Source organism: Phalaenopsis equestris, unplaced genomic scaffold, assembly GCF_001263595.1.
Source record: "Phalaenopsis equestris unplaced genomic scaffold, ASM126359v1 Scaffold000326, whole genome shotgun sequence".
Taxonomy (NCBI): Eukaryota; Viridiplantae; Streptophyta; class Magnoliopsida; order Asparagales; family Orchidaceae; genus Phalaenopsis; species Phalaenopsis equestris.
Window position 1 is genome coordinate 901739 of NW_018164768.1, and position 14761 is coordinate 916499.

General features: G+C 32.9%; 2 protein-coding genes across 7 annotated transcripts in view; one reads left to right on the forward strand and one right to left on the reverse strand.

Moving 5' to 3' along the window:
* Positions 1–1038: 1038 nt before the first annotated feature.
* LOC110025718 (G2/mitotic-specific cyclin-2-like) lies at positions 1039–4880 on the forward strand. Its single transcript, XM_020726344.1, is given in 13 exon segments — positions 1039–1356; positions 1485–1587; positions 1699–1834; positions 1943–1990; positions 2076–2121; positions 2208–2372; positions 2465–2584; positions 3166–3255; positions 3348–3569; positions 3786–3884; positions 4180–4358; positions 4453–4522; positions 4524–4880. Coding segments are annotated over 12 exon segments (1305 nt in total). The 5' UTR covers positions 1039–1356; positions 1485–1544; the 3' UTR covers positions 4611–4880.
* A 5153-nt stretch (positions 4881–10033) lies between these two features.
* Positions 10034–14761, reverse strand: part of LOC110025747 (WD repeat-containing protein DWA2) — a gene marked incomplete at its 5' end in the record, with an annotated part of 23991 nt that continues 19263 nt past the window's right edge. Inside the window, 6 exon segments of one of the 6 annotated variants that reach the window (XR_002294149.1) lie at positions 10034–10325; positions 10417–10691; positions 13960–14018; positions 14106–14179; positions 14270–14346; positions 14453–14498. Coding sequence is in view for 5 of the 6 variants with exons in the window: in XM_020726385.1 (XP_020582044.1) it covers positions 10650–10691; positions 13960–14018; positions 14106–14179; positions 14270–14346; positions 14453–14498 (298 nt within the window). 6 annotated transcript variants of the gene reach the window in all.

The window sequence follows — 14761 nt, forward strand, 5'->3', positions numbered from 1 at the left end:
GAGAAAGAGAGAGAGAGAGAGAGAGAGAGAGAGAGAGAGAGATGAAAGATGTGGCTCATGTGATTATTAGGTAATAGGTGTGCAAGTCAATGAGAAAAGGTGATGATCAAGATTTAAATATGTTGATTTGTTGAGAAAGACATAATTCTAGGTTGTTAGAAGCCGGTGATTTTTGTTTGAAAATGAGAATGATGACAACCTACAACCACGCCAAAGAAGTCTTAAAAAATAAAAAGAAGGCCCAAGAAAGTTGCTCCATTATATTGTGGTTGATCTCCAATTCTACACAATTTCTTGTTCACTTCAAACTCCTACTATCTAGAAATAAGTCACAAGCACCTGGCAACAAACATACACTTTACATCTAATTGCCAACTCATAATTTATAAAGCCAAAAAAAAAAACCTTCATAGCATCTCTATCAATCCAAGATGCAGCAATCCATACTACTCAATTCCCATGTATTAACATATCTAGCAGCTAAATTATATTTTTTACATAAATATTGTTTTACCTAAACATAAAAACATGTACTTTACTCCTAAAAGTTAAAATAATGACATGTTTTATGTGATATAAAAGAATTGAGGGTATGTATGTAAATTCCCATAAATAAATAAAGCTATTTCTGCAAGGTTACCTAACATCCTCATGAACCCTCATTACTTCTTTTGATTTCAAATTATCATGGTCATAAATTTCATGAATCAAAAGCTTCCAAGATTTGCCATTTGCAGCATATAATCTTCATGTTCAGGAAAGCACTGAAGCTTTATATAATAAATATCTCTTGGGAATGCCCCAAATTCGAAGGCCCGTTGAAAATTTTGAAACACGTGACTAGCCGTTGCCACCGTCGTCCGACTCACGCCCCCCTCTCCTCTTTCCATCTGCTGCCATCCAACGGTAACAATTTAGTGACCGTTGGGATTTAAAAAAAAAACAAAACAAAAGCCCTACTCCACCACAACGACATGAACCCGGTTTTAAAATAGGGGCATTTACATACATGCCCATTCTGTATTTGCATATCAAACACTTAAAAATTCATTTTTTACATTCGTACCATTCAAATCTTTCACATCAGTGACACCACATTAAAAACAGTACCATTTTTAATTTTCAAGGAGAGAAACATACCTTTTCGTGCGCAAGTGTTGTGGCAAATATGTAAAAGTTGAAGTTTTGGCGTAGGATATGTAAATCTACCTTTAAAATAAGGACCGCTCTTGCCATTTGATCTAGATCGGGGAGGGCAGAGAAAGACGAGGAAGGGAGGAGAGAGCTTCGCTTCATGGTCGTCTTCCTTTAGCTCTCTCCGGCTCGCATTGGATTCTTGCGCTGACTGCATCTCAGGTTTCGATCACACGAGGAAGGGAGGAGAGAGCTTCGCTTCATGGTCGGCTTCCTTTAGCTCTCTCCGGCTCGCATTGGATACTTGCGCTGACTGCATCTCAGGTGTCGATCAACTGACTGCATCTCAGGTTTCGATCACAATCTGGGCTTCAAGATCTTGTCGCTCTTCTTAGTGCAGGAATAAAGGGATGGAGAAGGATCATGTTGCGAGGAGCTCGGAGAACTCCCAAGGTTCTTAGAAGAAATGCACTTTCCTTCAGTCTTTGTTCAGTGAATCAGTACAGGAACTCATGAATTCTTCCTATTTATTTGATGGATCCCTGATTTTGGTTTCTTTAAAAGGTTTTCGGATGGTGGGAGTGAAGTATGGCAGAGAGATGGAGAATAAGGAAAATAGGAGAGTGCTGAGAGATATCAATAATCTCTCTGTCTGCAACGTTCCTTATCCCTCTAAGATCTTCAAAAAAGTAACCGCAGAGTAATGCTCCTATTCTTCTGTTCACTTTAGAAACTAAACCCCATATTTCTTAATTATTTATTGTTTTTCATTCTTTGATAAATTTACAACAACTTATTTTGCTTTCAGTGATGAGAAGAACACAAATAGTTTTGTTGGTCGAAGACCAATTACAAGGTCAGAAGCAACGTTTCCTCTTTTTTTCCTCCTTTTTTTTCACAACTTTACTCTTTTAGGCTGAATTATGGAAATGGGTCTTTAGGAGGTTTGCTGCTTCGTTAGCTCAAAATTCAGAAGATTGCTTTCAGGTTGTAAAGGAAATTGAACTTAAAAAGCAAGCAAAATTTTCATTCTTTGATCTCACCTTCTTCTACACTCCTTAACTCCTCCTCAGAATGTCGACACTAGAGTCAAACCTATTGTCAGTGAAGCTCACGGGAAAAGCCAACTGGTCCAGGATACATGTTTTGCAGAAACAGGCGATGCCATTGATGAGGAAGCGGACCTTACATTTCTTACAAATGAACCTTTGCCAATGGTGGACGAGACTGAAGAGATGGTAAATGTCCTTCATTCTGGATATTTTTTTTTAAGTTAAAATTGATGATTTGTGTTAAAATTAGTGGTTTCAAATTTGATTGTGGAATGAAGGAAATTGAAATGGAGGATCTAGATGCCAAACTTGAGGAGATTGATATTTGTGATTCAAACAACCCTCTTGCTGTTGTCAAGTATGTGAATGATATCTACTCTTTCTACAGAGAAACAGAGGTAGACATTTTGCAACACAAATCGTTAGTATTATTGTCATTCCATGTTTGGCCGAAGCTTGGTTTAAAAAATGTAAATTTATATATATGCCACACGATTTCTATGTATTTACGTATCTAACATATTTGCATTTTGTAACCCTTTGGTGTCATAACTAATGGATGAAAAGATGTGTTTCACTTTTAATAAGTTAGTAATAGAGATATTTTTATTCTATATATAAATATATAAAAGTTTCAAGTCTTAGATATGTAAATATATGAGAATTGTGTGGTATTCATGTAAATGCTAGAGAAGATAAAAAAGTAGAAGGAAAGGTCATTTACATACATACCACCCAATTCATATGTATTTCCATATCTAACACCTATACTTTGTTTTTTATCTTTATACCACAAAAATCTTCCATATGACATTTGAACTTTTAAAAAGTGAAGCAAACCTTTTTATGCATAGGTAAGGTGGAATATGTAAAAATTGAATTTTAGATATTAGATATGCAAATACACATGAAACTAGTGGATTCTATGCCAATCTTCCGAAAAAAACAATAACCTAACAAGTTGGATCAAAATTTTCAGGAACTTGGATGTGTCTCTGCTAATTATATGTCAAATCAGTTTGACATTAATGAGAGGATGCGTGCTATTCTGATTGATTGGTTGATTGAGGTATAAATAAATAAATAAATAAATTATGCTGCAGTCGTTTGATACAAATGATCCGAAACACTGTAACTAAAGTTATTAAAACTCTGCCGCAGGTGCACTACAAATTTGAACTAATGGAAGAGACGTTGTTTCTAACGGTCAACCTCATAGATAGGTTCTTAGCCAATCAAAGCATTCCAAGGAAGAAGCTTCAACTGGTTGGGGTAACAGCCATGCTTCTTGCCTGCAAGTATGAGGAAATTATGGTTCCGGTCATTGAAGATCTTATCGTCATCTCCGACCGAGCTTACACGAGAGAGGAAGTCCTTCAGATGGTAGTGAAAGATCAAAGTTTTCTCAATTATGAAATTACTCAATTGGAAGATTTACATACATACCACTCACTTCTTCACATACACATGAAAAGGTGTATGAATGTAAAAATGAAAAGTTTAGATGTTAGATATGTAAATACATGTGAATTAGGAGGTATGTGTGTAAATGCGTCGCTTTTCTTTTTGATATGATTCTGATCCATTTACTGCAAGCAGGAAAGTTTGATGGTAAACACTCTACAGTTCAACATGTCAGTGCCAACACCTTATGTGTTCATGAGGAGATTTCTCAAGGCTGCTCAGTCTGATAGACAGGTACAGGCTCTGCAATTAAGGAAATAATTACTAGGGGCATTTTTACATACATGCCACCCAATTCCTATGTATTCAGATATCTAACACCAGAACTTCACATTTTTACATTTTTACGCCAACCAAATCTTTCACATCACATCAAAAATACCACCATTTTAACTTAAAAAAAGTGAAAAATTAAAGTTTAGGTGTTAGTAAAAAATTTGTAGGCATGTATGTAAATCTTCCTAATAACTACTGTATTTCTAGTTTTTGCTGAAAGGATTCTAACATTAGGTTCTTGAACCCGAGCTAGATTGAGCTCCTTTCTTCTTACATCATAGAACTATGCCTTGTTGAGTATGAAATGCTCAAATTTCGGCCTTCAATGCTTGCTGCTGCTGCAGTCTACACAGCTCAGTGTAGTTTAAAAGGATTCAAGCACTGGACTAGGGCTACTGAGCTATGTACAAAGTACTCGGAGGTCCAGCTTCTGTAAGTTGAGCTTCTGTTGTTTCATCCCATTATTTCATTTACAATATACCTAGTACACAATTCTTATGTATTTATATATCTCTTTGAATTGCAGAGAATGTTCTAAGATGATGGTGGATTTCCACCAGAAGTCTGGGAAAAGAAAGCTTACTGGGGACCATAAGAAATGTAGCACAGAAATATAGCACATTCAAGTTTGGATGTGCAGCAAAGTCTGAACCTGCACTCTTCTTGTTGGATATGAGGAACTAACTAAAAGGAAAGCTTTGCTCTCTTCTTGTTGGATATGAGGAACTAACTGAAAGGAAAGCTCGTCTTCTTTTTTTCTCGGAGCTAAAAAAGGTTTGGAGAGATTTAGAGTGATTTTCAATCTTTTTTGCAACTTATGTTGCTAAGTTTGCATGCAATGTGAGTTGCACTTGTGTTGAAATGTGTTTCATCAGTGCTCTAATAGTTTCTTTTGATTAGAGTTTTAATAATTGTCTGAATCTACAATCTAAACAATGAATAAACATCATTTGGCAATCATATTGCTCTGTTACTTTCATTTGTTCAAATTTTAATATTTGTTTTCTGATAATGTGCTCTATATGAATAGATCTATGTACCATTAGCATGCTTTAGCTAATCTGCGAAATGTGTTTTAGAAACCATTCCCCCTCTAGTGGGTTGCTTTGTGCAGAAGAAAGGAAGCAATGAGTTCTTCCTAAATAAAAAAATGTTGCTCTATCTGAATAGATCTATATATATTGCTTTGTGAAGAAGAAAGGAAGCAATGTATTCTTTCTAAATCAAAGATGTTGCTCTATTTGAATCAATCTATATATTGCTTTGTAAAAAAGAAAGGAAGCAATGTGTTCTTCTTAAATAAAAGACGCTGCTCTATCTAAATAGATTTATGTAGAACCATTAGCATGCTTTAGCTAATATGCAAAATGTGTTTTAGAAACCATTCCCCCTCTAGTGGGTTACTTTGTGAAGAAGAAAGGAAGCAATGGAAGAAAGGAAGTGTGAAGAAGAAAGGAAGCAATGAGTTCTTCCTAAATAAAAGATGTTGCTCTATCTGAATAGATCTATATATTGCTTTGTGAAGTGGGTTGCTTTGTGAAGAAGAAAGGAAGCAATGAGTTCTTCCTAAATAAAAGATGTTGCTCTACCTGAATAGATCTATATATTGCTTTGTGAAGAAGAAAAGAAGCAATGTATTCTTCCTAAATAAAGGACTTTGCTCTATCTGAATAGATATATATATTGCTTTGTGAAAAAGAAAGGAAGCAATGTGTTCTTCCTAAATAAAAGGTGTTGCTCTATCTAAATAGATCTGTATAGAACATTAGCATGCTTTAGTTAATTTGCAAAATGTGCTTTAGAAACCATTCGCCTCTCTAGTGGTTGCTGCTTTGTGAAGAGGATATGAGGCAATGTGTTCTTCCTAAATAAAAGATGTTGCTAATGTATGATGAGGGTTGTTGAAATGATGACAGAAACAATCAATTATTTAAAGATGATAATGGTTTTTTTTTTTTTGAATGGTTAGTGATAAATAATAGTGTAGTTGAAACTTGTAACTTAATTCACCTACAGATGATAATTTAGTGAACATTAGCTCGAGTGGGTAGAGAAATAAGGCCAAAGATTTTTACTAATTTGTCTACAATCTAAAACAACGAATAACAAACATCATTTGGCAATCATATTGCTCTGCTGGTTCATTTGTTCAAATTTCAATGCATGTTTTCTGATAATGTGCTCTATCTAAATAGATCTATGTAGAATATTAGCAAGCTTTAGCTAATTTGCGAAATGTGTTTTAGAAATCATTCCTCTCTGCTTTGTGAAGAGGACGGGAAGTAATGTGTTCTTCTTAAATAAAAGATGTTGCTTTATCAGAACATTAGCATGCTTTAGCTAATTTGTGAAATGTGTTTTAGAAACCATTCCCCTCTTGTGGGGTTTGTGAAGAGGATAGGAAACAATGTGTTCTTCCTAAATAAAAGATGTTTCTCTATTTGAATAGGTCTATGTAGAACATTAGCATGCTTTAGCTAATTTGTGAAAAGTGTTTTAGAAACCATTCCCCTCTAGTGGGGTTGCTTTGTGAAGAGAAGACATAAAGCAATGTGTTTTTCCTAAATAAAAGATGTTGCTCTATCTGAAAAATAAAAGATGTTGCTCTATCCTCTATCTGAATAGATCTATGTAGAACATTAGCATGCTTTAGCTAATTTGAAAAATGTGTTTTAGAAACCATTCCGCTCTAGTGGCTGCTTTGTGAAGAGGATAGGAGGCAATGTGTTCTTCCTAAATAGAAGATGTTGCTAATGTAGGTGGGATAATGTATGTCTCTATTTAGACTTAATTAGAAGTAATGACAATAGCAATTATTTAAAGATGATTATGTTTTTTTTAATGGTTAGTGATAAATAATAACATGGCTTGAACTTATAACTTAATTCACTTACAGATAATAATTTAGTGAACACTAACTCAGTTGGGTTGAGAAATAAGGCCAAAGATGCGCAATAAAAATATGCAAGGCTTTCTAACCATCAAAGATTATAAGAATATTAATGAATATCATCAATTATTTTATTGAATATCACATGAATGAAACCAAGTCTTCCAAAAAAGAGGAGTAAAAAAAACCCATTAGTATTATAACTTTATGGAAAACCTATATCATCAAATTCATCTTTTTAATCTTATTATAAAATATAAGTTAAGGCCTTGGCAATCCACAATAAATGCATAACAACAAAAATAAGCCTTTATCAATTCGATAACATTAAAAATTCAATAAGCATCCCACAACAACAACAAAAAGCCTTCTGAAAAAGAAGAGTAAAACAAAAAAAAATTTATCCCACCAAGCGGGACCGACTACATGTATCCTTTTTCTCCATTTTGTTCTATTGAGTGCTATATTTTAATGAATATTATTGATTATGGGTCAATTTGTAGCAGCTACAACTTATTTAAAAGCTGTGGGAGGAACAGTTGCGCAGAAGCTTCTGCGAAGAAACTGACTGCTTGTTTGTTTTTTTAAAAGTTTTGAAACAATTATTCTACAGTTGTTTTGTGAACAAATGACATTTCTAATATTGTACTATAGTATTGTTTTTAACAAAACTATTCATACTAGCACATTCAATGCTTGAAAACAAGTATTCAATTTAATTGTTACAAAATAAAAACATTTATCTCACAAAACAATAAATAACACAATAATCAAAATAAAAAAAGACTACTAAAATAATGATTGATATAATGAAAACATTGTTTTTAGAATGTAATTGGTTTATGTCACGAGATAAACCGTCATTCAAGGAAACTCATCACGCCCAATCATTATCGATGTGGACTTCTCCAACCCAACCCACCTAAAGAAGTAACTACTTTTGTTCTTCTCCTCGGACACTTGTAAAACTGTCTCCTGTAGCTATGTGATTGTCGCGATGTAAGCAAAGAACATTGCAAACCACATTAGTCGTACAATGCTCTAGAGATACCAGATGTCCTTGAGCTCATCTTTTTTGAAGGTTTAAAACAACAAAGTATAAATCCTATGATGCAACGTTAGCGAAAAGAAATATTAAAAGTAATCAATGTAATTTTTATTAAACTATGAGGTCTCAGAGAACATAGTATAAACTAACGAATATGTCACTACAAGAAGACAACATACCTTATAAAAAGAAAGAGTTCTTGTGTCGCATATACATATCGCAAAAAAAAAAAGTCATCCAAAATAACCTCAAAAGCCATAACACTAAAGAATAAGATTTTACATGGGATTTCACATGTAATAAGAACTAATAGAGACATATAGACCATCTAAAAGAACTCCTACATAAACCTCCAAAACCAAAATAAAAAAAAAACAATAAAAAATTACATTACATATTATGTTCATGATTGCATCGTTGGGCATCCAAGTGGGGAACAATACATGCAAAAGAGCGAGAAATAAAATTGAGATTCAAAATATAAATGATTGAATAAATCATCGATACAATAACAATAAAAGAATTCACAACATTTTGCAAATAAAGTAGCAGCAAAAAAATACAATCAGTCCATGTTGGCATCAATTTTCGATGTCACATAAGCAGGATGTCTGTCTATGGATACGAGACTATGCTCAGTTTCACGTCACCCAAGACATCTTATCAGACCTCTTAGTAAGTGCCCTGAGCATGGAAGGACCGGTTCTCGCTTGACCCTGCCCGGGAAAATTCACGGTGAGGCGATGTTAGCCCCGACTCCAGATGTGTTTTACGTTTGTTTTGATGTTGTGACCCAAGTCCATCAATCTGAAGTCTTTCGAGGCCAAGGGAAGTTGCCAAGATCTCACACACGCATTTTGAAAAAATTCAAGTTCAAACTGATTTTACCCCTGCAAGGGTCCTGAATGGCAGTCGACACTAAAATCCCCAGTTTGAAACCTCTAAAATATTTGTTTTCTGAATCAATGAGGACCTTCTTGTGGTCATCTAGGAAAGAATTAGGATTTAGAACACCTTACTCGCTTCATGGTCCAGGATGTCCATTAGCAACGATTTCCTCGGTGAATGGCCAATCAAGATACGCATTTTTGAAATTACAGGACCATAGCTTAGTCATACATGATCTCCCACATTTTACGGATTGAAGAAACCCTATATCGGATGATCTATGCGAAAATTTTAATTTAAACATGTTTATATATATATATATATATATATATGTTTATTTAATTTCACACATTGTAGGCAATGGATCAAGAATACTCATGCATTATCCTTAAAACAAATAAAGAGAATGAATGATTTATAATAAAATATAGTTTAACATTAAGCAGAGAAAGCATAAATCCATGAATTCCACAACTGGCCATCATCAGATACTTTGAGAACTTTTCAAATCTCTACATTTCAGAGATGAGAGCAAACTGTTTGGCACATTTCATTGATGTTGATTCTTGTTGCCAACCAAAAAAGGCATGGATAAGAACAAAAAAGAATGGGATAAACACATGAAGAGATATTCGGGACGGTATTATGGAAGCTTTTGCATTACTCCTCTTCATATTTGGTGCAATAATCAGTTGTTTAAGGATATGGGCTACAATCCAAGGAGGAAGGACCTTTTTATCCCTTATGAGCCTATTGATTATGCTAACTTGGAGGAGAAATTAAAAAAAACGTGTAATTATAAAAGTTTGAATTTATAATATTCTGATCATAAAAAATGGATAATTATATTATGTTCTTTCAATTATTATTACTATTATTATCATCCATGTAGTCAGTTGTTATGCCTCAAAGTAAGCAATATTGATGGTATATTCAAATAAGCTAATAAAAAATTATTACTATTTTAATATATACATACATACATACATACATATATATATATATATATAATATATATATAAATATATAGAGAGAGAGAAAGAGAGAGAGAGATAAACACATAAATATTAGTGCAAACAGGTGAGAAATCAACATTTTTTTTAGGGTGGTATATATATATATATATACAGAGAGAGAGAGAGAGATAAACACATATATTAGTGCAACTGGTGCGAAATCAACATTTTTTTTAGGGTGTGCAAAATCATAAAATGTCTGCATCTCTCTCTCTCTCTCTCTCTCTCAATCATGATGTATCAATTCTCATCAAAGAACCCTTGGTCACTTCCAGCATTCAATACAAATGTTTAAGATAGATATGGGCATCATTACATCTAAGACTACATAAGTCCATATGCACTAAGGTTCATGATATCAACCTGATCTATTCATTTGTAAAATTTAGATTTTAGTCCATATAATTTTGACTTTGTTAAACACTTTTCCCTATGGATAATTCAAGCGGTCAATCTTGCCGCACTACCAAAATGCACCGCTACAACCTTTGGAGTGTTGGCTTCTTTGCTAAACTGGAGGCACACTGATATGGTTGACTCCTCGGATATCAATTTTGCTGCATTTGTATAAATTTTGGATATTACATACATATTTAACATCTAAACATTACTGTATTACATTTAAACCATAAATTTATAATTTCTTACAACCGGTTGAAGATCCTATTCAACCCTAGTTCAAACTTTGAATCTTAAACCTCTACGTGTACGAGTTCAATGCCCGTCCTGATTTCCAAAACCTTGAAAAATTATAAAGATAACCTAAAAATTAATTATAAAGATAACACAATCAATGAAAATTATAAAGATAGCACAATCAATGAAAATTAAGAAATAAAGATCATTCATCTGACAATGGCTGCTACCCTTGGACACGAATTTCACTTTTTCTGGAGGTAGGGCTTTACTGATTCAACAATCACCTGTTATAACACATCAGAAGAAACAATTATATAGTGTAAGAGAAATCCCGAAGAAGAGCTCTTAGGGCTGAGTTTAGATCGAACATTGTTAATCACTTAAAAATTGGTTCGAATTATGGCACGGGTTAAAATAAATGAGCAGAACTACAGCCAAAATTGTGGATCAAATTTTTCTCAAGCCAATTTCGACCCGAACCCAACTTGAAATCAGATCACTAACAACCCTAGTGATCTTAGGGCTGTGAGTTTAGTGAATTTAGCTAGAAGTTCATTTTGTGTTAGAAAATTGATTTGAATTTTGGCTCGGAGCGAGATCGGAACAAAATAAACAAGCCGAGCTGCGAGCCAAAATTTTGGATCAATTTTTTTCTTTTTTGAGCCAGCTTTTAAGCTTACCCCAGCTCGGCTCGAAATCGAGTTGTTAACAGCTCTATTCCTACTTATCGAATGCATGCATATTATAATATGAACTAAAATTAAATAAGATGGAACAGTTTTAACAAATTTGCCAGGACAACGGGAGAAACACATCTTGGTTTCTCAATAAAACAAAAAATATTCACCAATATCCGTGTCCTTACACTCTACAATAAAATGTAAGTGTATGTTCACATACCACATTGGTGTTTTAAGGAATAATGCTATTTTTTATGTGATAATAAAGATTTGAGTGCTATATGTGTAAATATGAAAGTTGATATGTGAGATATGTAAATACATAAAAATTGTGTGCTATGTATGTAAATGGACCTAAAAAAAAAAAAGAATTGGAAGCATGTCATGAGAATAGCTGAATTCCCTAAAAAAAATCACACATAAGAGGTCATTGAGCTACCAAAAAAAATTGTACAATGCAAATAAATTATCATTAAAATATAAAACATACGGAAGTCTAGACCGATGTAAATTATCATTAAAATATAAAACATATGGACGCCTTGAATGATGTAAAGTAATGTTAGCCATGAATGTAAAATGAAAATACCTTTAAGGTTTACAAAATTCTCAAATATCTAAAATCAAATTCTGAAAAAATAACTCTCTGAAAAAGATATATTAAACATTACAAATCAAAGGCTATGATAACCCTAAGTATGTGTGATCCTTTATTGATATAAAGCATGGTCAAGGTTATAAAACACTATAAAATATTCAACATTATTGAAATGAAATCTAGTAAAATGGAGAAGCAAAAAATCACTTGTAGTCTCAAGGTTAAGTGTTGAATCTAAATTTAAAATAATCGCACATGAAATTTGTGAACTCCTAAGGAAAAACTATACTGAAAAATCTAAAAATTAAATGGAAAAAACCTATAAGGATATATTGTGATAATAAGTTTGTCATTAGCATTTGCCCATAATCTAAGTACAATATGATCAAACCAAAATATTAAGATCGATAGGCATTTCATAAAAAAGAAATTAAAAAATGGATTAATTTGAACTTCATATATTCTAATGAAAAATCTAATTGTTGATATATTTACCAAAAGATTTTGCCACACTATCTTAAAAAGCTTTGGAATGGTATATCTCTACCATTGAATTTTAGAGGAAGTGCTAAAAATATTAGAATTACTCAATAATAAATACAAAGAGTCACAGGTTTATGTGCTAAATAAGAGAAAATATAGGTCAGATTCATGTACTTAATATGAAAAAAGGTGCGGCAAATTTATATGCTTAATATGGAAATAAATGTGGCACGGATTCATGTGAAGTGCCATAAATTGCTCGCTCTATCATCCCACCAGCCAAAATAGGAAGTTTTCGACAACAGTTTTTAATTTTTAGATTCTTTATAATCAATAGTTTCCAATTAATTTTTAAGTAATTTTGTGTATAAATATCCATTAAAGAAGTTTTTTAGCTATTACTTTTCTATAAAAAATCTTGCATTCAACCATTAACGATGAAAGCTATAAATATACTTTAAGATATTGACATGTTGTTGGAAAAGCCATCTACTTTCATTCACCTTTGTTTCTAGAGTAGTTTGTTGGCATGCTGCAAAACAGGGTTGAAAAATTGAGAAGTCTTCAAAAAATTTTGAGAGAGATGAAAAAAACCATGGGAAAATGCTTTTCATCTATCAAAAACAAATCATTTGAGGATCAAAGCATTTTCGACATTGAATATGCTAGATCAATTGAAGATAAAAAATCTAGTTTAAAATAATGTGTCATATTGGTGGAAATCTCTTTTTTTTTATTTTGAAAAAAATAAGTAAATGAATGTAGCTAGATCAGTTGTTAAAGTGAATATTAAGTCATGGCTCACTTCACTTGCACAATGATGTGGACTAAAACTCTTGTAGAATGATTAGATTTTCCTGTCATGCAACCTATGATCCTTAATTGTTATAATCAGTTAAGTATCTATATTGGAAGCAATATTGAATAAGTTGTTACTTCATCAAAGATGCAGTTTTGTCAAACAATAGCATCATTCCTCAAATGTCAAATGAAGAACATTAACTAAAATATTTACCAAAGTCCAGATGTTTCTTCATTTTTTTTCAATCTTTATAACAAACTGGAACTTTCTTTATATGCTCTAGTTTGAGGGGGAATGTTATAATAGAAAATAACAATATTAAAAAGTATTATCCTAATAAAGCACTAAATTAGGAGATATTTTTTTACATCTTAATTAAAGATATTCACCTAATTATTTTTCTCTTAATGTACCCACCTTGTATGCAAGTATATAGGCTTCAGATTTCTGCCAATGAAATATTGAAATTTTCTGCTCTTTAACAGCAATGTTTATATCAATAAAGTTATTTTGTTTCACCCCCCACCATCCCCATCGAAAGTTAAGGTGAACTGTAATTAATAAATAAATAAATATATATATATATATATATAGGACCCCTACCGAAAACAATGTAAAAATTCTACTAATAAATTTCAACAATATAACACAACTTGAAGCCCCAATTGATCTCCAAGCTATCAATATCACACGCAGCTTGCAAAATTAGTTAGAATGCTTTGCCAAGTATCAAAAGACGGTAATGAAGGAAAACTTTCAAAATTGTGCTGTGGTTGGGATATATTCCTCTGAATTAAATCTTTATTCGTTAATGTTCAAGAAAGAAAATGTAGGGCAAAAGGTTGTTCGAGTGTCAACAAAATGCAACACGATATAATCAATTTTAGTAAAATTATAGACAAAATAAATTTTGCTCTAGGACCAGCACAAAACTAGGATTTAGCAGAAGCTTCACTAAAAAGATCAGAATAGAAAAAAATTATTCTTACCCTCCCATCATATGACAATGAAGCAAATAGAGAAGGCTCACGGCAGCTCCACGCAACACCTATTTAAAAAGGTAAAATGAAAAATCTATGAATTTTTTTACAGCAAGGAACAGTTGCAGTAAAAAAGATTACAAGTAAAAAATTACCATAAACACTGTCCTCATAGTCACTGTAGGAATGCAGCAAAGGATCCATTCGAAGGGCTGCATAGTCAGCTAAACTAGATAGAGGCAGAAGAATTGAAATTTATAAAAAAGATGGCATACGCTATTGAAAAAAAATTCAGTTTAGGATTTGTTTGTGATCATACAAGTTTTCATGTCTTGAATCATTGCTTCCGGTAGTAGAAGCCAAAAGTAAATTTACAGCCGAGTCTGTTCCAGTAGTCTGTATAAATTTATCTTATTAATGAACAACAATTAAGTAGCTTGCACCTGAAACAAAGGAAGAGAGGCAAATAAAAAATTGAATAGACAAATAAACAGGGAGGTACCAAGATAAGATCATCATACTCAGGGTTGTAGCGTACAGTCCATGTCCTAAAAATTATAGTGACCAAAGCCACTGATCAGATGAGAAAAAAAATAAACAGGAAAAGGAAAAAAGTCAGAAAAAACAGGAAGTTCAGTGTCCTAAACTGTGCGCATACTAAAAAAAAGGGTGAGGCATTTACACATATACCACACAAGTCTTACATATTACATATTTAACAACTAAGTTTTCATACTTACACAGATATGTCGGCACTAAAAAAGTAAGAAAGGAAGATATTGTTTGGGGGGTCGCCCGTAAGAAGCTGTCG